At 33.0% G+C, this 24,816-nt stretch overlaps 1 protein-coding gene across 2 annotated transcripts; it reads left to right on the top strand.

Annotated features, from left to right (window-relative positions):
* Window positions 1-322: 322 nt before the first annotated feature.
* Window positions 323-912, top strand: LOC125830454 (peamaclein). Of its 2 annotated transcripts, none has more exons than XM_049509652.1 (2): window positions 323-407; window positions 500-912. In XM_049509652.1, exons 1-2 carry the CDS (start codon window positions 323-325, stop codon window positions 682-684), a joined length of 270 nt encoding a protein of 89 aa, XP_049365609.1. In that variant the 3' UTR covers window positions 685-912. The 2 variants fall into 2 exon arrangements, with proteins under 2 accessions (XP_049365609.1, XP_049365610.1); XM_049509653.1 differs by having other exon boundaries at window positions 326-416.
* Window positions 913-24,816: the final 23,904 nt, after the last annotated feature.

Here is a 24,816-nt window from a genome sequence, read left to right on the forward strand (position 1 = left end):
CAATTTAAGAAAAAATATAATGTGTTTAATATTAAGAAAAGATATAATGTGTTCAATTTAAGAAAAAATATAATGTGTTCAATTTAAGAAAAAGTATAATGTGTTCAATTTAAGAAAAAATATAATGTGTTCAATTTAAGAAAAAAATATAATTGTTCAATATTTGATTCATTCCTAACAATTGAATGAATCAATTTTTCTTCCTATCAAACACTCCCCTAATAACCAACCTCCCCCCCACCCTATAAATATGTAGTATATCCAGACTTGAAATTTATTCACTTGAAAGATAATTCTTCTTTGAAATATATTTCTTCTTTGAATGATGAAGCTAAGTTGTGCAACTCTGCTTTTGGTGACGCTAGTTCTTACTTCTTTCTTCATTCCAGCCACTATAGCTGGCTCAGGTAATATATGTGACACTTTCTTGATCATCTATTAATCATATTTTATTATATTGTTATAATTAATGAGATGGAGTTATGTTTTTTGCAAGAAGATTTTTGTGATTCAAAGTGCAACGTTAGGTGTTCAAAGGCAGGACGACAAGACAGATGCTTGAAGTACTGCGGAATATGTTGTGAGGAGTGTCATTGCGTTCCTTCTGGAACTTATGGGCATAAAGATGAGTGTCCTTGCTATAGGGACAAGAAGAACTCTAAGGGAGGGCCTAAATGCCCTTGAATTTACTTACTCTTTAGTATTTACCCCAATTATTGTTTGTCAAAAACAAAAGCATAATGATTATTATGAAAAAAAATAAGTGAACAAATGGGGTTCTTTTGTATATTTTATTTTATGTTATTGCTGGATCTGCTGAGCTTTTACAGCTTGTTTGAATACTTGTTACCTATGGTATTATATGATATTTCTGTTTGAAATATATATAATAACTATTTATTTTGATTATTACAGAAATTTTAAGAAAAAATAATAAACATTTCAATTTTTAATTGAAGTTTTAGGGTCAAATCTTTCTATTCATGTTTTAGTACTCTTCTAAATATTTTTAAAAAGAAATAAAGTATCACCCTAAGAATTGAAGTGGCAAGAAAAGTAATTTCAACATAATTTTTTATAGTAATTTGTATTAAATATATTTATTATTTACGTTTTTTTCTTTCTCTTTTCATTTCTTCTGTTAGCTCGGAAAAAGAAAACACATGCAAAACTTAACTCTAACAATAAATCTGTTAAAGAATGACAAAAAGTCTCACATCGGTGGTTAATGAGATGGGTGGACTCTTTATAAGACTTGGGCAATCCTCCTCCCTTTGAGCTAGCTTTTGGGGTGTGAGTTAGGCTTAAGACCTAATTTAACATGGTATCAGAGCAGGGCCCGTCTCACCCGATGTTGGGGCCCCCAAAATCAAAAATTGCCCATGCACCAGATGCTAAGCACTGGGCGTGAGGTGGGGTGTTAAAGAATGACAAAAAGTCCCACATCGGTGGTTAATGAGATGGGTGGACTCCTTATAAGACTTGGGCAATCCTCCTCCCTTTGAGCTAGCTTTTGGGATGTGAGTTAGGCCTAAGACCTAATTTAACAAAATCAAAAAGACTATTTGAAATTGGACTAGGAAATTAATTATGAAAAAGGGCTACAATTAAAAATGTGCTGCAAAATGAGCCTATTTCATCAAATCTAAAACTAGGTTCATTTTCAACCTCAAATCTTTAATTTTCAACCAAATCCATCTTAAGTCTTCATCAAATCAATTCAAATGTTAGATGTGAACTACTTAAGATGTTCTGAATCTTTTAAGATATCTCCCACTCGAAACAAGTCTATTTGTGATAACTCGAAATTCAGAATTAAAGCTTGAAGCTTCGTTTAATGATTGCTTAAGAAATTTCTGCACTTCTACTTCACATTTTTTCTCTAAACTCGACTTTTCCAACTTTACACAATACATTCCAAGTGGTTTTAGCATCAATGAGTCGAAAATGTCAACCTAATCCATCAACTTTGAATTTTTGAAGGTTTCATTTAGTTTCTTTGTTGCGTTGCCGGTGACTAATTTATCATCCTCAAAGACCAAAATTGTAACGACGTGTCTCATCGTTATGTGTAGTTAGGACCATAGTCCCCTTGTACAAGTCCCCATGGGTTAAGAGTTTGAAACAAATCAAAAAGTGGGAGTTGGGTTCTAGCTTGCCGCTAGTGCTTCGCAATAGCAAATCAGAGATTCTCCATCATAAAGGTCCCTATCTCGCGGAGGTTCACTATAGCGAAGATTTTCCTTGCCATAGCGAAGAACTTTTACCATAGCAAAGGTTGTGAAATAGTAATGTGCTTTCAATCCCTTCTTTTCACCCAATCTTGGTCAGAAGTTAAAATATTCTACCAGAGAATCTCAATGACAACTTTTCTAAGGTCTGGGAATTTTTCTTTTTAGAGATAAACATTCTTCATCTATATTTTCAACCTTTTAATTTAGTTTCCTCCTAAAATTGAAGAGTATGCTCTTCATGTCGATATGAATTCCATGCTTTATTGACTTTTGTATTTGACAAGTGTTATGATGATTATATTATTGTTGATGTCTGACTGATAAGTGCTTGAGTAGGATCTCTTTCCATCAGCTTTTGGTAAGACCTCCTTACTTCTAGAGGACTCTAGGTTAGTTAGTTCAATTTATTTGATTATTAGTCATTACTAGTAGAATAGTCATGTAGTTGTGGGTCTTATCTTGATACCTATAGTTAGTTCATTAGAGGCTTCATGCATGAGTTAGACGAGTCAATCAAGTCTTATTTTCAATGTTTTCAAACACTATCATTAATATTATTCAGACTTTAGATAAAGTTGTTGAGATAACTTTGTTATGTCCAATGCAACGACCCGCAAAATGAATAAGTGAAACTAGAGCCTAACGAGTTTGTCTTTGAGTTGATGTTAGGTTTGAGGTGGTAGAATGTTGTCTTGAGCTATGATTGGGGGGGTTTAGGGGTTGAACGTCAAGGTACGATTCCCCAAGGACCACCTTAGGGGTCCTTGAGGAGGACCCAAAAGCCTAACCCCCAAGACCCCAAAGAAACCAAAACTGCCCAAAAATGTTATGACCTCCCGTAGGTCCATCCACTCCCCGTGGATGGACTCCGTAGGTGAATGCCCCTTAATGTGAGTTGCAACCACGAACCACGAAGGGAAATCATGGTACGTGGACCTACCCACGGTCTGTGGGTGGGGTTTCATGAGTGACCACTGTGTTGATGTCCAAGGTTCGGCCAATGTGGGGGTAACTTGGTAAATTCATGTCAATTTGAGTTGAGTTAATGGACGGTTATTATTGGTTTATTAATGTATTTTAAGGGTTTTTAAAGTATTAAACTCTATTTTCAACTCATAATTTCAAAAACCCAAAATACAAACCTCCCCTCCCCTCCAAAAGTTCTCTCTCTAGAAACCTCCATTGGAGGTGAAGGATTCAAGCTCTCAAGTTCAAGGTTTCATCTTTTTCAAGGGATTTTCGTGGAGTTCTTCCATAGAAGGTATGGTAGTCTTCATCCTTGACTTAGTTTCTTTCATGGAGCCAATTTCAAAGTTGATTTCAAGTCTCCAAGAGTTCCCCAAAAACCCTAGTTTTCATTCTTAGCATGGGTTCGATTCAAAACATTTTCCAAAGGCTTCATTGCATTGAACTATGAATGAATTGTGGATCTAAGGATGAATTAAGATGATTTCTTCCTAGAACCCATGTTTTCCCCCAAATTCCTAAGTTGTGATTTGTGATTGGGATTTGATTGATTATGAAGTATGTGAATTGTTTATGTTCATATGGATACATAATTTTGAAATTATGTTATTACTCTTGCCTAATTGTATTAATCTAAGGTGTGTGGGTGAATGTGATCCATGGCCTTGAAAGGCAAGGTATGTAGGTTAAAGTATGAGTATGATGCGAATGATATGTTTATGAATTCAATGATAATATGATGATCATGTTTAAAATGTAAATGTGCTATGATTGAAATGACATTCTCAATTATGCACTCATAAATGTTGATGATAGACTGCGAAGGGTTTTCTTCTATATGAAGTATATGTTGAATTGGTAGGCTTTATGCATCCTTTTCTTGTATAATGAATGTGTCTTGACTTGATGAATATGAATCGATAGGACTATGACATTCCTTTCATAAATGGACTTATGTAATAATGAATCTTGGATCGGTAGGCTAATGACACCCTTCCATGCATTTGAATAATGAACCTTGGAATCGGTAGGCTTATGGAGCCCTTCCATAAATGATGTTAATGAACTTTGGGATCGATAGGCTTATGTCACCCTTCCATGAATGTTATTGATAAACCTTGAATCGGTAGACCTAATGTTGGTAGCCCTTTCATGTGTGAAATGATGAACCTTGAATCGGTAGGCTTATGGCACCCTTTCATGTGTTAACTAATGTACCTTGAATCGGTAGGCTTATGGCACCTTTTCATGTGTAAATCAATGTACTTTGGGTTGGTAGGACAATGGCACCCTCTCATATGTGATAAATATAAAGAAATGAACTACTCAATAGGAATTGAGGCTAAGCACCGAGTGGATATGGTAAGATGGAAACTCCCCCCATGTTTAGGCCAGGTTCCAATGAACATCTTTCTATCCCCTAACTATGTGCCCACATGGGATATTAGCTAGTGGATCCACCTAAACTAAAATGTTACTGATTCTACCTTAGGCAAGTAGACCAACTATTTACGATGTGGGTTTATGACACCAAATTTCAAGCTCAAATGATCTATGTCAGTTAAAGCTTATTACCATCATGTGAGATGTGCACTATGGTTTCTTAAGAAGTTCTATAAAGTGTGGGTGGTAGTATGGGATGTCATCCATGCATTGCATGAGTAGGCTTTGAGAGGGTCATAGTGAGTTCTCTAATGTCTTAATGAATAATGAATGAAAGTGCTCTTAATGAAGCTAATGAAGAATGTTCACTCTTAAATGTCTAAATGTAATGATGCATGCTATACTTGGATTGTATTATGAGTTACTTCCTTGTCATGTCTTATGAAATGTTTGTGTCTCTTATGTATGAGTATTGTGTAAAGATAGAAAGGATGAATGGTAAGTTCACTTTTGGTGGCCTTAATGTGGTATCTAGTGTGGATGGTGGTATGAGATGCTATTCATACATTGCACAAGGTATGACTTGGAGTAACTTGAGGTGAAAGTCTAATGTAATGAAATGTCTTATGTGGTTGATTATGTTCTAAAATGAAGAAATGACTTGCATGTTAGTTATGCTTGTATATTATGCCTCTTATACTCATGTTCATGAAATTTTCTCAAATTGGCATAATGCATGATTTTCAAATCAAATGTCCGTTTTAAAGCAAGATTTTTGCATGGCCATCATACTTAGTACTTAATTGTGCTAATCCATATTTTTACATTTTTACCAAAGTGTAGGGTTTGGAGATGTGATGTTCTATACTTGAAAGATGGGTTTTTAAGGAGCTTGGAGATGAAGACTTGGTGAGTCCTCATAGTTTTGAGGACAAAGCCCACTATGTTCCCTTTATGCCTTTTATTTAAGTTTAGAACTTTTGTATGGGCTATGTCCCTAAGTTGTATTCAAAGTGTTGTAGATGGTTTGAGACATAGTATAGAAAGTCTTCCACTTGCTTTTTATGAAAAATGACTTCGATTGTAAAGAAAGGTTTTAATTCCGCCTTGTTTTCCTATATTCTTATGTTCATGAATGTTATGAGGCTTGTATGAGACCCCTTCGGGGTGGAGTACGCCGTGTCGCATCTAGGGGCTAGCCTTGGATCGTGACATCTAAATTGTTTTGATATTCATATTTTATAAAGTTTTCACATAAAGTTGTTTAGTCTTTTGTACGGTAGGAAGCCAGGTCAAGGGTTCGCTTGGTACCAACAAAATTTCTAAGTATCGCTCACATCCAGGATGTAGGCTTGGGGTGTGACAAACTTGGTATTAGAGCACAAATTTTAAGTGTCCTAAGATGTCTATGAATCCATGTTTGTGGATGTGAAGTGCGTCACATCTATATGTTATACCTCTTAGTTAGTAGACCATCTAGGGCTAAGGGTGAGGGCAACAAGAGCCCAGGCAAGGGGAAAGAGCCAAGGCCAAGGGGAAAGGCCCAAGCCAAAGGCCAAGGCTTCCCCATGCTTGGAGCACACTGCCCCAACTCCACTACTCCCACCACGGACAATGGTGCGGACTACGGCTTGTGGTGTGGTCCATGAAGGCAAGGTAGTAGCTCGCTAAGTGCTGCCTCAAAGTGGCTCACCCTCACGATCCACTTCACAACCAATAGTCTTGACCACGGTTTGTGGGAAGGCCCGTGAATGTGCCTTAGTCTTGTGGAGGCCAAGACCTTGAGGCCAAGACACTTATCCATGGACCACAAGCAGGACCATGGACAGTGGTTTTGACCACATATGGTGAAGCCCTGTCGTGGTGCCTGGCACCATACTGCCTAGTGAGTTTTTTTTTTTAAGAAATCCCAAAGTAGGTGGTTATTGAATGGGGTCATTTTTCCTAGTGTTAAAACACCTATATAAGCTATTTTAACCCTTTAACAATCCCTATTAAGTCATTATTTCCCAAAACCCAAATCAAACCCCAAAGCTCTCCTCTCAAATATTTCTCTCTCTAAGACTTGAAGAAGATAGAGCTTGAAGCCTAGGTCAATAACAAGACTCCATTGTTGCAAGCTTTGTAAGGTTTATATCCAAGGTATGTTAGATTATTCATCCATCCATGGAGCCCCCTAGAATTCCCCCAATTGTGATGATTAAATCCCAAATTCAAGTTATGGTTCCTTCCAAAATTGTAGGTTTAGTTGAGTATGATTCCAATTGAGTGGATAGTACTTGCTTATTATTGATTTAGTATTGAATCATGATATATTGATGATATTACATTTTCCCTGTAGTTAACCCTAGTTTAATTGATGAAATTGAAGAATGTGGGTTTGTGCCTTGTGAGGGGAAAGTGAGGATTCATAGATGATCTTCTAGAACTGATGATAGTAATTGTTCAAGAATAGAAGTATGTAAACATGAATTAAATTGGATTAAATATTTTACTATGTATCTTGACTAGTAATGAATGATATTGAGCCTTTATGATGAATTAAGACTAGAATTGCTTAAAGATGAAGCTTATGACTAGAATGTCTTGTGATCTAGATATGTATGATGATTGTAAGAGGTAAAGCTTTGAGAGTAAGGCTTGTATTCATGAATGTTGATCACTAGGGCTTGAGAGTAAAGCTAATAAGATGAATTATGTAAGTTAAGTCTTGAGATTAAAATCTATACGAGACTAGACGACTAATGAATAGAATTGTGGTGGAAGGCCTTTATCTACCTAATCTACTTTATGAATGATAAATTGTATGACGTGATAGAATCACTTGAGTTACGATGGAATCCATATCTAATGTAGTATTCTTGTTGTGTTGATTTGATATGAGCTTTGACCCTTGAAAGGGTAAGATATGATATTATGCATATTTTATGAAAGCCATGTAAAATGTCTACGATCATGATATGTTGTTGTGTTGTTGAAAGGACATTCTCATATACACACTCATGCATGAATATGATATGAAAGATTCTCTCATATAGAATGTCTAGGTTGAAAGGCTAATCTTACCTAAAATGAATCTAAGGCCAAGGACTATGAAATGTGATGAGGTTGTGGTGATTCCCCCAAAGACCTTTATATAAGAGGAATGTGAGGTGAATTCCCTTATTCCTATATGAATAAACATGAGGTGATCTCCCATGTCATGGTATGAGAAGTGTGTGACTACCCTTAATATATGACTTCTAAAACAAGGCAAGAGGTGAATACCCATTAGCCTTTAAATTGATAAGGAGGCGAATACCTATATCTTATTAAAATGGACATGGAGGCGATTACCTATGATCCTTATTAAGTGATGTGGAGGCGAATACCTACATTACACCCTAAAATGGATATGGAGGTGAATACCTATATCTTATTAAAGTGAACATGGAGGCGAATACCTATGATTCCTTAAAATGTATGACTAGAGGTGATTACCCTTATCTTTATGTTTCCATGATATGTATGACTAGAGGTAATTACCCTTGTCTTTATTATTCCATGATATGTATGACTAGAGGTGATTACCCTTGTCTTTGTGATTCCATGATATGTATGACCAGAGGTGATTACCCTTGTCTTTATGATTCCATGATATGTATGACTTGAGGTGATTACCCTTGTCTTTATGATTCCATGATATGTATGACTAGAGGTGATTACCCTTGTATTTATGATTCCATGATATGCATGACTTAAGGTGATTACCCTTGTCTTTATGATTCCATGATATGTATGACTAGAGGTGATTACCCTTGTCTTTATGATTCCATGATGTGTATGACTAGAGATGATTACCCTTTGTCTTTCATGATTCCATGATATGTATGACTTGAGGTGATTCCCCTTGTCCTTTATTATGAGCTAAGTATGAGATAAAAGAGATGATAAATATGCATGAAAGCCTAAAGTGATACTTAGTGTGGATAGGATTATGGTGTCTTATCCATACATTGCACAAGTATGACTTGAAGCTAATTATGAAGTGTTTCTCTTATATGATGTATGCTTAGATTGTATTGTTGATATAGTTGCCATCCTTGCTATGTTTACTAAAGATGAGAGATTCCCTTGTCTATGAGAACTAAGCTAAAGGATGAGATGAAATATGATAAAGAGGTATGATGACCTAAAAGTGGCACTTCGCCTAGGTGGGATTTTGGGGTCTCATCTATGCATTGCACAAGTATAACTTGAAGTTTACTTATGAAGTTTCTCCTATGATAAGAGGATTTAAGTATGGACTATGATTATGATTATGCCTTGTGTTGACTTATGCCCATATTATGCCTATATTGGAAATTATGCTTATGATTATGTTATTGTCTCTTATGCTTATTACTTATGTTTTATGATGGTTAAACCTTGTGTTATGCTCTTATGATGTCAGGCTAGCTAACATATTTAGTACATTTTGACTAACGAATACTCTTGCCTACATTCTTATCAAATGTAGGGTCCGGCGATCTAGAGTTCCATTCTTGAGGATAGGTTTCTAGAAGAGCAAAAGAGTTGAAAAATTGGTGAGTCCTCATAGCATCGAGGATAATGCCACCATTACCTTTATGTCTTTCTTTGATGTTTTAGACTTTTGTATGGGCTGCGTCCAAAGATTTCTTCAAAGTTGTATTAGATGGTTTGAGACAAAGAGTTATAGACTTCCACTTGCTTTTATAAAAGACTTCGATTGTATGGAAAAAGTTTTAAAAATTCCACACTTTTTTATTATCTTATGTTATGATATGCTAAGGGCTTGTATGAGACCCCTTCGGGGTCAAGTACACCATGTTACATCTAGGGCGTACCCCTGGGTCGTGACAAACTTGGTAATCAGAGCACAAGGTTTAGAATGGTTCTAGGATTGTCTCAAACCACGTCTAGTAAAGTCTTGTTCATAAATGTGAAGCGCGCCACATTTATGAATATGAGGCTATTGTATGTTTAGGAAACTTCACTTCTCTATTCTCTAAGTCGTTCCATAGAGTTTGGCTCTATTTGGTATTTCTCCTAATTCGTGTTCTATGGTTTTCAGGGTATGGCTAATACAAGAGCAAATGCTAGGAGAAATGAGGAAGAAACTATGGATCATGAGGTTCCTCTCCAAGGTCCTCCTCAAGCTCCGGTTGATCCTCTAGTTGAGAATGTTACTTATGCGGAGTTTAGATCGGCTTTCCAAATGTTGGCTCAAGCCATGACGGCATAAGTCAATAGGGAAGTGGTTGCACCGGTGAATCCGAATGCAAATTCCGTGGCTTCAAGAGTAAGGGATTTTATTAAGATGAACCCTATGGAGTTTTATAGCTCCAAATTAGAAAAGGACCCTATAGCACCAATAGAACTTGAGGTAGAGGTTCAAATAGGGTAGTCTCTATAAGAAACCTCTAGTTCCCAACTACGTGTCCCCATAGGTTTGTCTTAAATGACCAAACTAGTGGATCCAAAAATAGTATATGATATGATATGGAGTCCTACCTTGGCAAGTAAACTTTTCCTTCTCGATGTGGGAGTTACATTGGATTTCATATTATAGCTCACAAGGTCTATTGTCGGTTAAAACTAATATCCCACAAAATGAACTAAGTTGCTTTTAAAGGTTTTATGAAGCTTTCATTATGATTTTAAGATGCATTGATCATGTTCATGAGATATGATTCTTCTTTAAAGGTTTTACTATGTTTTAGCTTGGTTATGCATGTCATGTTTTTCCTTATATCCTCTTACGATCATGTATTACGTTTTTATGCATGTCCCTCATACTTAGTACATTCCACATACTAATGCATACTTATGCCTACATTGTTTAATAATGTAGGTTGAGGCGTTTCCTCTCCTCCTGCTCGTGGCTAGTTGATCGTTCTAAGAAGTTGAAGAGTTGGTGAGTCCTCATGTTCTGAGGACCATGACACCTTTACTTTATTCTCTTATGTTTTAGTTTTCGGACATTGTACGTGGTGTAAGGTTACGTTTCGGCCATTTCTTTTGAGATATTAGAATGGCTTGTCAAGACTATGTTAGATTTTCACTTTTATGTCAAACTCTTTCATCTTATGAGACTCTTTACTTTTGTCCATTATATTGTGTATATGCATGTCACGTGGCTTGTGTAGGGCCACTTGGAGTCCTATACGTCATGTCGCATCTAGGGTGTACTTTGGATAGTGACAATATATATAGCAAAAAAAAAAAAAGGAACTGGTAGTTGAGGGATTCATGGAAGTGGTAGTGTGGTAGGAGGTAGTGTGATAGGTGAGTAATTTAGTTTAAAGATTTTATTATAATATTCTTTTGCTAAGTATCTTAATCTTGATATTTCTTTAATATTATTTTTTGAGGGTGCGGAATTCATGGTAAAATGTAATAATATTTATTTTAATATTCTTCCGATAATTATTTTAATCTGAGTATTTCATTAATATTATTTATGATATATTCTAGATATAACATATCTTGGGTTCTTTGGTACATGTATAGATTTTCCTCCATTAGTTGTTCTAATAGTTTTATATTTTCCATAGATCCTGTCCAATATCGTAAATATTCGTAGTTCATTTTAATCTGAATTTATTTCTAAATCATACCATTCTATTCTTTCGAGGTCTAAATCATGTAGGTCTATTTCATACCATTCTTGGTTTAATATATCTTCTGTTTTGTTATCATTAAATATTTTTCCCATATTATTCTTCTTAATTCAATTATTTCTATATTTTTAAGTATATATAAGATTAAAGTTTCGTAGTTTTTTATTATTTCATCATGCACATATGTAGTCATGTTCTTTATCATGCAGGTTTTTTATTTCAAATTATTCCTTCCTATCATATTCATAATTGATTAAATTCATATTAGATCATCATGAACTAGATTGTCTTTATCGTGTTCTCCTGTCACTACTAGCATCGTACTTTAGCGGATACTTCCTTCTTATCAGCGTCTCAACTTTGTTTACTCCCCTAAATGGCTTTCCTTGCCTATTGGTTTCAACATTATGATGGCATAGTATAGAAGTTTTCTCTTTGTTTCTAGTGTGCTAATAAACTAGAAATCATGATTTAAATAATTCTAATACATAATAACTAACATAAATTTATTCAATCATATATATGATATTCAGGAATATATTAAATTAGTTTTGCATATTTTTTGAACAATATACCTTTGCCTCTTGCTTAGCCATGCTATCTGAAATATCTTATTGGATTTCAGATTTTTCCATTAGTATTTTAAATATTTATCTTAGTTGAGAGAGTATTTTTATGAAAGAGGATTTTTATTATCTTAGGCATTGCCTGCCTTTTCATTTACATATACCTTCCTTTATATAGAAAGGAAGTTCTTACTTTACAATCCTCCATAATACTACACGTACACCTACTACTTAATAATGTGCCTAATATATAATATAATATAGTATATCTACATTATGACACATCTACCTACTTTATGACACAATGACACACTTTATGACTTTTTACATATATAATACACCTACTTTATGACACACTTTCATGACTTTTTATTCACTTTTGCCATATGTCTTCTTTTTCATCTTTATCTTCTCATCATCTTCTCATCTTATCTTTTAGGCTTCCATCTTTATCTCTTATTCCAGCTGGACGTCTGGAATTATATTATCTTCTCCGTTGCATTTCGAACATATGTGGTCAGGGTATTTGTGACCAATTAGCTTGCAATATCTGGTTAATAATTCTGTCGAAATAAATCCTACTTTTAGTGCTCGTGTCGTAGGTCGTTCTTCTGGCTTAAGTAATGATAAAATTCATCTTTGGACTTCATTCATATCTGCTTTCCTTAGCTCCCTTGAATTGGAATTAACCATTAACTGATCTCTTGCATAGTAGCTCCATATAGCGTTTTCGTTTAAATGATTATTTGCTAGTTCTTGTATAATGGTTGATATACCAATTATTCTCTTATTGGCATAAAACTGGGTATCTCGCTTTTTTGTATCTCTGGTTGCTGTTCGATATCTTCCGGTATTATCATATCTTTTGTTACTCCTATCTTTACCACTTGTATCAGAGGTTTTATTTCCTCGTATAATATCTCTGTTGTTGCCGTATAAAATTTTACATATAATAAATTTCCCTTAGTAACTCTCTTATATGTAATAAATGCTTTATGTAGTTTCGGTATTCCACTTAGTTCCTCTCCGTCATATGTATCTACTGTATTTAATAGTCCATAGTTGTAACATGTCCTTACTAAGTTGGCGTTAGTTTTTTGTTGTGCAATCAGTTTATTATAACCTTGTAATTTTTGGGTTAAATAATCCTGGTTGGGTTCTTAGGTTGTAGTAGATCTGGGTTTAAGATTTAATTTTTTTTGAATTTTGTATATATTTTCTATATAGGTTCGCGTAATATGGTTATATGTCCTTTTGTCATGGTGTAGGCTATCTGCGTATGTAGAAGTTTGTGGTTCTATAGTCAATATGTTTTTTGGTGTTGGCCTTGGGATAAATGGTTTTTCGAATAACTGGTTTAAGTTTGAGTTCTTATGTTTTTCACTAACTCGTTGGCTTGTACCTGCAGCTGTATTTAAACAAATGTTATGGGTTTGTAGGTGTTTCCCAACGTTACCTTTTAGCTCTGGATTTTTTCTGTCTTCCGATCGACATAGCTCCGCATTTTTATAGTCATGCTGCTGACTTATACTAGCTTTAGACTTCAGATTATTTTCATTAGTCTTTAGCTTTTATATCTCGTTGTCCATACTATCCACTTTTATACAAAGTGTAGTAATAGCTTTGAGTATCTTTTCAATTGTATCTTCTTCCTCAGTCTAAGTCTGAGTAGCTTTGTCGTGATAGGTAATCTGCAATAACATTCTTATCAGTTTTTATTACTTCAATTGTAAATGTAAAATTTAATATATTTAATATCAACCTCTTTATTTCTTTTGTTGTTACCGAATCTTGTATTTTTCTTGTTAGCCACCATTTTACTTGTGTATTATCTGTTCTTATAATGAATTTGTTATATACAATATATGGTTCAAATGATAATAAACACTTATATACTAAATATAATTCTTTTCTATTTATTTTCCATTTTATTTCTGTATTATTAAATGTTCCTGAATAATACCTACAATGATGTTCTATCGTATTGCCATCATACCTGTATTTTAATATTCCTCCATAACTTTTTTCACTCGCGTCTGATTCTATTATATAAGTAAATTTTTTGTTTTCATCTGAAAAGTATAGTTTAGGTAAGTTTTTACATAATAATTTTACCTTTTGTATTTGTATTTGGTCTTTTTTATCAAACTAATATTCTATATCTTTCTTTAATTTTTGTTGTAATGGTTTTAAATTCTCTGCTAATTTTGGTATGTATTCTTTTACTTGATTTACTAGTCCTAAGAATGATTGTAATTTCTTTTTTGTGTTTATTTGTTCATTTGAGTTAATTATTTTTTGTACTATATGTGTTTGCATTTTTATTCCATTTTTATCTATCTGTATTCCTAGGAATTCTATTTGGCTTTTCATTATGTCTGCTTTCTTTTACTTAAGCTTATGCCCGAATAATCTATGATATGTATGAATTTTTCTAATAATCTTATGTGTTCATCTTGGGTTTTGGAATATAATAATATATCATCAATATATACTACACAATTTTCTAGTTGTTTAAAATATTTATCCATAAAGTGTTGATATCTACCTGGTGCATTTTTATATCCAAATGGTAATACATTTCATTCATAAAATCCTTGTGGTACTGTAAATGCCGTAAGTTTTTTAGATTCTTATTCTAACTTTAAGTGGTAAAATCTTGATTTGCTGTCAAATTTACTAAAATAATTATATCATTGTTTTTGTCTTATTTTTAATATTTTATTTGGTATCGGGTAATTATATGTTTTAGTTTTTGCATTTAAATTTCTATAATCAATAACCATTCTATTTTTTCCTCCTTTTTGTTCACTATGTTTATTTACTATAAATGTTGGGCTTGTATGCTTGCTATTGCTTTTTTGTATATACCCTTTTTCTAGTAATTCACTTATATGTATCTTAAATTCTGTTAAATCATTAAAATTATTTTAATGATTTTTGGGTTATTATACTATTATTATCAATTAGCTCAATTTTTATTTTTGTTTTATGTTTTTTCCATCCTTGTAAAGGATCTTCATTATATAATAATTCTAACTTATCTTGGATAATTTTTACTTTATCTATAGAGAATATAATTAATTCTATCTTGGGGTCTTCCTCTTTTATATTTTATAATTTTTGTGTAATTTTTTCACTTCCTTTTATCCATTCTGTTGGTTTTCGCTTTTTGTTATTTACTCTTTTTGCTCCTATTTTTTGTTTACATGGTGTTGTGAACCACCAGTGTGTTTTTGTTATTATATGTGGGTATAATTTTTCTAAAAATGGAATTCCTAATAGCATATCTTTTGTAGTTAATTCAAAGTTATATATTTCTTCTATAGTTAATATCTTATCCCATATTTGTATTTTTATATTTTTGCCTTATATGTGATCATGTTTCCTTCATTATTAAATCCTGTTACTACTATTGGTGTTTTTAATTTTTTCCACTTATCTTCTGATAAACAATTGTATTTACATATATTAGCTTCTGCTCCCGTATCTATCATTGCTGTATAATATCTATCGTAATATCCCTCTATTATTACCTTTGCAAGTATATATATTTTCATATTTTTATCATACTAAAGTCCTTTTTATTATTACTCTTCTATTTTCATAATTTACTATTAACTGTTTGTCTTCTAGATTATATGGTTTTACTTGTTCTAGCCATTTTATTCCTAAAGTGATATTTTCATCTCCTTGATATATTTTAAATTTTATTACTATTGGTACGCCTCCAATGATTATTTCCTTTTCTGTAGTTTCTTCGGTATACATTAATGCTTTTGGTAGTTCGGGGCATAATTGTTTAGTAGTTATTATTTCATCTTCCGTCACTAATTCTCTTGTAATATAGTTTTCTTCTAGTCCAGTATTTATTAATATTAAATATTTTCGTTGTTCCATTATTTCCGTTATGTAGTAATGATGTGGTTTTATTTCTTCTCCATTGATTTTTGTGGGGTTTTATCTATTCTTCTTGAGGTACTCATTTTTCATGATATTTGGGGTATCTCATTATTTATTCTTTTTTATGTACTTAGTCTTTCTTTTACTATTTCCAAATCTTCTTCTATATCAATTTCATTATAACTATAATCATTATTATCTATGACTGTAACTATCCTTTCAAAAGGATTTTCTATTTTTATTTATTTTATTTTATTTTTTTGCTGTTATTTTATGTTTTGTTGTTAAAACATATAAGTTTTTACATCTGACTGTAAATATTTTACTTCCCGGGGCTAGTTTTATCCCTGACATTTTCTAATATAATACTAGTGATTTATCTATATTTCTATCATTTATTGCTACTGAGTAATTAACACTTATTATGAATTTAAATTTTTGGTATATAAGGTTACCTTTTACTACACTTATTATACTTTTTTCTATGAGTTGTATGATTCTATCATCTGCTAAGTATATTTCTATGGGTGTATCTATTCCTTTTCTAAAACATGCTTTTATTAGTATTTTTGTTCCTCCTAAATGTACATATTTAATTGGATTTTTAGCTTTAATATCTTGTATTTCTTTATTTATTATTCGTTTGTTTAATATTGGTATTTTAGCCTTTCCTTTGGTGTATTTGCAATCTATGATATGTTCTCTTTGGCTTACTACATAATATTCTTCTTTTTGTCGTTTAAACCAGTTTCTTTGTCACACCCCAAATTCAGATGTGATGGCACGTGTCCATTTTCCACCGGACTAGTCAGCCTAACCCAACCACAACGATAGAGAAGTAGAAATACGAGAATAAAAGATAATAAATAAGCGGAAGACTTTAATTAAGACTCAACACTACCCAGAATTTGGTTGTCACATGTACAAACCTCTAAATACAGAATTCGAATATAAATATACAAGTCTCAGAGTATAGTTCTCGAATAGAACAAAACTGAAAGTAAAAATAACTCAAGGGCACGTCTGGAATGAACCGCTACCTCTTGAGTATGTCCCGAAGCTCAATCTGCTAAAGAAACTACTAAGCCGAATTTGAGAGAGAGCTGTCAACCTACACAATTGTGTAGAAGCAAGGGTGAGTACCGAAAATCACAAGTACTCACAAGTAACTCTAAACTAAGCAAAACTAGCAGCTACAAACAACTCCTTTCAATCCCAACCGAACCACCGAAACTTCAATCTAGCAGCAAACCAACCAACCTATACTAAACAGATCATATTCAACAGCCAGAACCAACAGTATATCCTCATCAACCTCAGATCAACAAATAAGAGCAAGTAGATCAAATTCCACATAAGAAGGGTAAACCGATACAATCCACACATCACAGACAAAGATAAGGCAAATGCGATGCAAAATGCAATAATGATGTCATGAAGTCGTGATGCATGTCTGTCCTACGATACACATCTGTTGACGTAATCAGTCCGCGTTGAATACTCAAATCAGAACCCATGGGGGCCACACATGGACCATGTATCACCGCCGGAACCAGATCCCATCGGCATCCAAATCGCTAGCCGAAGCTAGTCCATCTCATATATCTCTAACCGGAGCTAGTCTCAACTGTGTCTCATATCCATCCATCCTCATATCAGTGTCTCAGAACTCATGCAACAGATAGTTCACACATGGGATGAATAATGAATATGCACATGTCATCAATCACAATCATATCACGATCACATCATAGTATTACACATCATCTGTCTCAATCACAACGATATCACGACCACATCATAGTATTACACATCACCTGTCTCAATCACAACCATATCACGACCACATCATAGTATTACACATCACCTGTCTCAATCACAACCATATCACGACCACATCATAGTATTAGACATCATCTGTCTCAACATCAATGTCTGTATCAATCATAGCCTACTTATGCTTTTCTATCCCCTCAATATCAGTTATCACATGACTTATTCAACAAATTCAAGTCACATATAACACATTTAGCTTGTTTTATTCCCCATCTTTCATTTACAACAATTTCAATCAACAAATAAAACCCATCCTCAATCCCCATTACTCCCCAACACAATTAGGAAAGTAGTCATGCGTAGTCTAAGAGTTTTACAAAGTTTGGAAGCCACTTGCCTTAAAACGAACTCCAAAAGTTACTTGACTTGGGCCTTTCCTTTCCGAGTATAATTCGGATCACGATAATCTATTCAAATAATTATTCACAATCACAATTCGAGTCCAATGACATCAAAAGCAAGAAATTTAGGGAAAAAGGGTAAAACGGTCCAAAAGTCTCATACTGGAAAACGATACCCAAATCTGGAAATTTTTGATGTAAAATGATCCTTAAAGTATTTGGAAGCTAATGGTGAAAACCAATTTGAAAACGGAGTTGAAATCAATTCACAAACTCAATTTGAAGGAAAATCCACGTTCTTGAAGAAGCCTAAAATATTCGGATCCGAAACCCCGACTCGAAAATGAAATATCTCTTGAAAAACATCTTACCCATGCTTAGATAAGTTCAAATATGAAATTTCATCAAAAACGGAGTTAAGATCGACCTTGAAATTCTCAATTTATCAAACTTTAACTTTACCGGGAAAGTCCAAATTGTACGCGGTTAATATGATGAAAATAATCGATGAATCAATAATTTTATGTTAAAATCAGTTTACCCATAACATAAGGATCGTAAATATACCTTTTTCATCAAAAAGGGAGTCCAAATCGATAAAACCCCAATTTTTCCCAAGAGATTTACGGATAGAAAAAAAAATCAGATAAAGAAATTATGAGAAAATGTCGAATTGAAGATTGAATACTAACCCTCATATTAATTCAAGAACAAAACCGTAAGAATCACTCCATTCCGATCTCTAAAACTCCCGATATGCTCAAAATACCAAATGAACACAGTCTGAGATTTTTATAACAGTACATGGATGTTATGCACCAGAAAAACAGCAGTTAATCTTTCACTAAAAAGGCCGTAATTTCCTCATACGATAGTGAAATGACCCGATTATTTTTTGTAAATGTCTTAAATAATGATATGGACCTGCTCGTTCAATCGGAGCTCAATTTCATGCTCGTTTGCCCAGTCAAATATCATTTCTACTCGGTAAACAATTATTTCTTATTTGCGATAAAAGTCCAATCTCGGGTTAGCGAAAATGCACCAAAATTTGCAGATAAGTCCTATAATTCATGCTCAAAATTTCAGAACCTATAAATATTTTTTCGACCTTTAAAACTAATAATGAACCCTTTAGTTGCCACAATTTGCTGAAATAGTGTCAAAGCATCCAAGAAGCTTAAAAGCTCACCCAAAACTCATTTGGCACTTCCCGAACACAAACCAAATATTCTACTAGCTTGTAAATGACATTTCGGACTCAATGAAATCGTCGGAATTTGAATTCGAGGTCTCCTTGACCCGGTATCCGATAAGGCGTCAAGAAACTTACTTTAGGCTAAAAAACTCGAAACGCACTCGGGGCCTCTAAAAATTCAACCAAGACTCATTCTAGACTTAGAATCACCCGCTGAATCCAACGGTGCCCTCGGAATTCCATTTCGAGCACCGGAACCTCGTGTGTTGACCAAAGTCAACTCTTGATCAAAATTTCACAATTTTTGCAACTTAGGACCTCAAATCTTCGTTTTAACTCCAAATTCGACTCCGTAAATTCTCATAGACCCGTTTCAACATTCTAAAACTGCTGAAATCGACGGAAATCCGATTCGAGTCTCGAAACTCCTAATGACTCGAAATAGCACTTTTAACCAAACTTTAACTATTAAAAACTCAACTTTTCATCAATTTTCCTTCAAACCAACTTCGAAAATACAACAATTAGGACTCGGGGCAATTATAGGGAGGGGTAAAACGGTCATTTTATGAAAATTTCTAAAAATGACCTTTAGGGTCATTACATTCTTATTGTTGGTATTTCAAATATTTTTTCTACGCTTAGATCTAATTCTTTTCCTTTTATTTGTTCAAATATGTTATTATCAAATATTGTTTTTTGTTCTGCCGATTCTTCATCTTGATATTTTTCTTTAGTTATTATTTGTATATCTGTTTCAGTCATTGATATAGTATTAATTATCTGATTCTATTACTGAATTATTTTCCATTTCATCTATTTCATTTTCTGATAATTCATATATACTATCTTCACTTTCTAATTCATAATCTACGTACTCTATCTGCGTATATTTTTCATCGTCTATTATTATTTCTGATATTTGTTTTTTCTTTGGATTTTTAGATAATTTACAATCTCTAGCTATATGTCCTAATTTTCCACAATTATAACAAGTACATTCTGTTAGTTTGCTTTTTGGTCTATATGGTCTTTTGGTTTTGTAGTTTTTTACATAGTATCTTCTTCTTAGTTTTTTATATTTATATTTTGATCTATATTTTTTGTTATATCTCTTTTTATAGTATTTGTCCGTACAACCAAATTGGGGTGCCGTTTTATTTTTGCAACATGCTAAGTTTTTTACTAGTATTTTTTTCATTTTTATTTCTTCTTTATGTCTTTCACATAGTTCTATAAACCATCGTTGTAAGAATTTTATTCTAGCTCCTAAGGTATTTGTTAATCCTGCTTCATTCCAGCTTTTTATTACTTTTGAATTAAAAGGTTCCGGTAATTTTGTAAAATATAATTTTCTTATTTCTTTACTTTCGTCTATGCTATATGTTTCTTTATAATAGTATTCTCTAAATGCACATGTATATTCATCTATATAACACATGTTACATATTGCTAATTTTGTCATTAGATTCTGGTTTATGATTTTTTCTTTATTTTGTTCTTCTACTTCTGTTGTCATACTACTAAATTCGTTTCTTATAGCTATTTTGTATTTATATAATATTTCCATAGTTGTAGTAACTATTTCACCATCAAATTTTTTATTACTTCTTAGAGTTTGTAAACTTTTATCTGATAAATTTTGTAGCCATAATTTTACTGTTCCTATAAGTGTTCTTTATATATATATCCTGGTGTTTCTGTTATTACTATTTTGTTATCTATTAATTGTTTTGATATATATCCTATCCATAATTGGATTGTTTTATTTATATCTGCTACACAGTCTAAATCTAAAAAATCATGTCGTTCAGTTATTGGTTCAGGTGTCCATTTTTTATTTAATCTTTTATCACATATAGTTTTTTCTCTATCATATTGTTCATGGTTTTTATTATAATATTTTGGATTTAAATTTTTTGGATTATTTACCCCTGATGTGCTAGGTTTTTCATCCATGTCTACGTCTCCTGTATTTATTTCTAAATTCTTTGTATTATCTATGTTTGCTAAAAGTTCCGTATATGTTTCGCTTGTTTCCGAATGTTGTTCTAGATCATCGTCGTTTATTTCATCAATTCTTATTTCGGGTAGATTATCTTGGCTATTTTCTTCTTTTTCTTCTAAATTCGTCTTCTAATTGCAATTTTTCTTTAAATTTAATTATCTTGTAATATTGAGTTGTTTATATTCCGAATATAATTTGTTTAATTTTCTTCTAAATTTTCTTATCTTTCTACTAGTATGTTTCTTACTCTATTTTTTATTATCCATAGCTCTGATACCATTTTTGGGACATTTAAACAGTAAATTTGATGTATTAAACTTCATATTATATTGGGACGAAGAAAGAATTGTTTTTTACATTCTCCTAGAAAGAGTTGTGCATTGATTTGAGAGTGACAATATTTTGTAAACTTGGAATTAATTGATGATTTGATATGAAGGCAGCAGTCCTTACTTGACTTTTCCCCTTTCCTCTCTTTTTTTGATAATAAAATTCACAAGTACTTTATTTCAATATGCAAATTCAAAGGGAAACAGATTTGTTTGTTAAGTACCTTTCAATGAAATTTCCACAGCAAGACTCATTGCAACTACTTGATCATTCAAAGGCTGCATTAATACTATTAGGTGCAAGAAAAAAGATATTTGGAGGGACACTCTGAGCAAAAACTTGGTGTTATATATTTCCCCTTTTAATAGGTCTTAATTACGGGCAGCAAGAATTCAAATTTATTAAGACCTTAATGTGGATATCGAAAACCGAATAAGAAACCAATTTATTTTTAGAAAAAGTTACGTCTCATTCTAAATATCATGTCCCTCAACAAGTCAATATCTTATAATTATAATTACACTTCTTTTAAACACCAAAAGACACTCTGCCATATGACTTAGTCGTGTCTAATATTTGAGAATGACATTTCTCTACTTTTTTGGATACTTAAATATCCTTTCTTTTGAAATTTCCATAGCAAGACTTGTGCATTGACTTGAGAATAACAAACATTGATTTCCTTATTTATTTTCAAATTTACAATTGGTGAAGGTGGATTTTGGAAATAATTTCCCTATGCAATATTATGCTGAATTTGTTTTAGTTTCTTTTTTGTTTAAGAAAGCTTTTTCTTCTTCCTTTTGGAGTAGCTAGGAATTAACACAGAAAAAAATGCAATTTTGATGATATCAAATTACATATTTTTATTTTATTTTATGTATTCAATAAATGTTGTGCATTTCTTTTTCATTTTATTTTTTCTAAAACTTTGTGAACTCAAACCAAGAGCTTTTGATTTTTGTGTTTAGTAGTTTTCAGTGAAATTTCCACGATAAGACTAGTTCAAGGACTTTAAAAACGTTTGGACCAAGGGTACTTGGTTCAGTCAAACATGTACACCTTGATCTCTAGCTCCGCCCTATTTTCTAGTGATTTATATTTTTTAAGGGACTAACACATAGTTTAGTTAATTTAATATTGTTACAAAGAGTAAATTTAGTAGTGACCACCAGTGGGATTATCCCTGGAATTTTGTGATGTTGATAAATAAGAGGGAAAAGAGTCTAATATATCCCTCAACTTTGCCATAGCCATTTTTGTAAGCAATAGAGGTATATTTGAGTCACTTTTATAACGAGTGGTATAACATGCTTTAAATGACAAAGTTGAGAGGTATATCAGACCCCTTCCCTAAATAAGAAAGTAATACAACGTAAACATGATTCTCTACTCCATTTTTAAGCTTGTTTCTTTTCGAGAGAATTGATTATTTAGTGTATAATGTTTACTTGGAAATATATATAGATGTGTAACACATGGATAAAAAGAAGAAAAGACAACCAAAACTTGACTTGTGTTGAACCATATAAAATCCTATGACTTGAGAGTAACAAACATTGATTTCCCTATTTCTTTTCAACATGCTATCAAATTTACTATGGGTCAAGGTTGAATTTGGAACTAATTACATTGTGAAATAAAATTATTGTTATGCTTTCTTTAGGAAAACAATAAGTTTCACAAGTAGCATTATGCATTAATTGAATTATTCACACCCTCCAACATATCTCATCTTTACCCAGCCTTGTGACCTCCATTAGTTAAAAATAATGCTAAATATATAGAGTTGCCCAGAAGGCTATTGTTAAGTACGATTAAAATTATGTCAATACATTTTTTTTACTGAAATATGATTTTACCATTCATAACCCTCTTAACATATTAATCAACTAACATAAGATATGAAGTTAGGTTTCAAAGCTTATGGTTTCTGAATTTGCCATCAAATCTATAACTCATCTTAGTAACTGCATTCAAAACTTAATTAGACACATTTAATAGATTCCCTAATACAAATGCATGGTCTATAAGCAAAAGTTGTTGGGTTCATACAAACACATACCTAATGATCTAGCTCGGTCTCTATAACACTCCAAAAGTTCCTAAACTCGGATCAGACCTTGGAAGGAGTAGATGACAGATATCAACATAAATGGGCTTGTACTACCCATTCACAGAATGTGAAAGGAACCACATGCTGTGAAGGGATCCGTTAGCTTGAACTCGGTATTTGAAATATTTGGGGGTGAGTTTCACGAATGGATTTACGGACTGTGAAAGATTTCACGAGCCGTGTACTGATCTGTGAACTCGACCCCCAAGAAAACAAGAATTTTTCCCTTTACAAAAGCTTGTACATCTCGTGGAGTGTTGTACGGTCCATAGGGGTTTTCGTATAAGTTGGCCTTCAGGAACCAGAAATCCTCTACCTTTACAGACCGTGAAGTGTTGAACGCTCCATGGAAGGCAACCGTAGAAGTCATTTGACCGTTTTAAGTCAGGGTTATTTTAGTATTCTCCCACTCTTTTAATCCCTATACTATGTCGTATTGACCTATTCTAAGTGGGTATAACTGAATCCTAAAGACCCTAACCTCCTCCTTTCACTCTCATTCTCCCAAATCAAGTTTTTCTCCCTCAAGTTTTCTCTCAAGCCAAGAACAGGGGATTCAAGATTCAAGCCCTTCTTCAAAGATTCAAGTTAGGGTCATTCAAGGTATGTGGGAACTTCATCAATAGGTTCTTCTTCACACATTGAGTTCTAAAGAAACCTCAATTTCTCAAATTATGAGTTTTCCCAAAACTAGGGTTCATGTGATTTCCGTGGGTTCTTATTGAATTTGGGTTTCTTCTTTAGGGTTGATCTTAAATTGCATGAATTGGTTATGATTTCATGTTCTCAATGATATTTTCATGAACTCATAGCATGCAAGTATTTTTATGATTAGTATTATGCTATTTTAAAATGTATGTCTCAGATTATCGGATTTTCATGAATTACTATGCTTCCTAATGAAGTATCTCTTAGTATTTACAGATGTCATGATTTAGATGCGTTCTATTAAAGTATCAATCAGATTATGTTCAGTTAGTATGATTTAGGAGCTACTCAGTATTTTATAAGATTATCAGTATGATTCAGTAGTACATATAATTACTGTTTCTAGATTTATGCATGTCTTCGTTGGGAGTATACTTAGCACCGAGTGAACTTTTGGGGATCCCTAAGCCCCACAACTACATGCCACCATAGGATTTGTCTCGATTAGACATTAGCTAGTAGATTCACCTTAGCTTAGATATCATGGACCTTACCTTGACAAGAGAGACACTCTCTTTTCTATGTGGGAGCGCTACATTGAACTCCATGTTGTATCTCACATGGTTTATGTCGGTTAATGGTATCTTCCACAATATGATATGAT

Source organism: Solanum verrucosum, unplaced genomic scaffold, assembly GCF_900185275.1.
Source record: "Solanum verrucosum unplaced genomic scaffold, falcon-dt-bn FXZP01000228.1, whole genome shotgun sequence".
NCBI classification, from domain to species: domain Eukaryota; kingdom Viridiplantae; phylum Streptophyta; class Magnoliopsida; order Solanales; family Solanaceae; genus Solanum; species Solanum verrucosum.

Excerpts from the sequence above, each read along its gene's own strand:
- LOC125830454 (XM_049509653.1), top strand. The coding sequence starts at position 326 with ATGAAGCTAAGTTGTGCAACTCTGCTTTTGGTGACGCTAGTTCTTACT. Across the intron at positions 417-499 it reads AGCTGGCTCAGGTAATATAT|ATTTTTGTGATTCAAAGTGC; the intron begins GTGACACTTTCT and ends TTTTGCAAGAAG.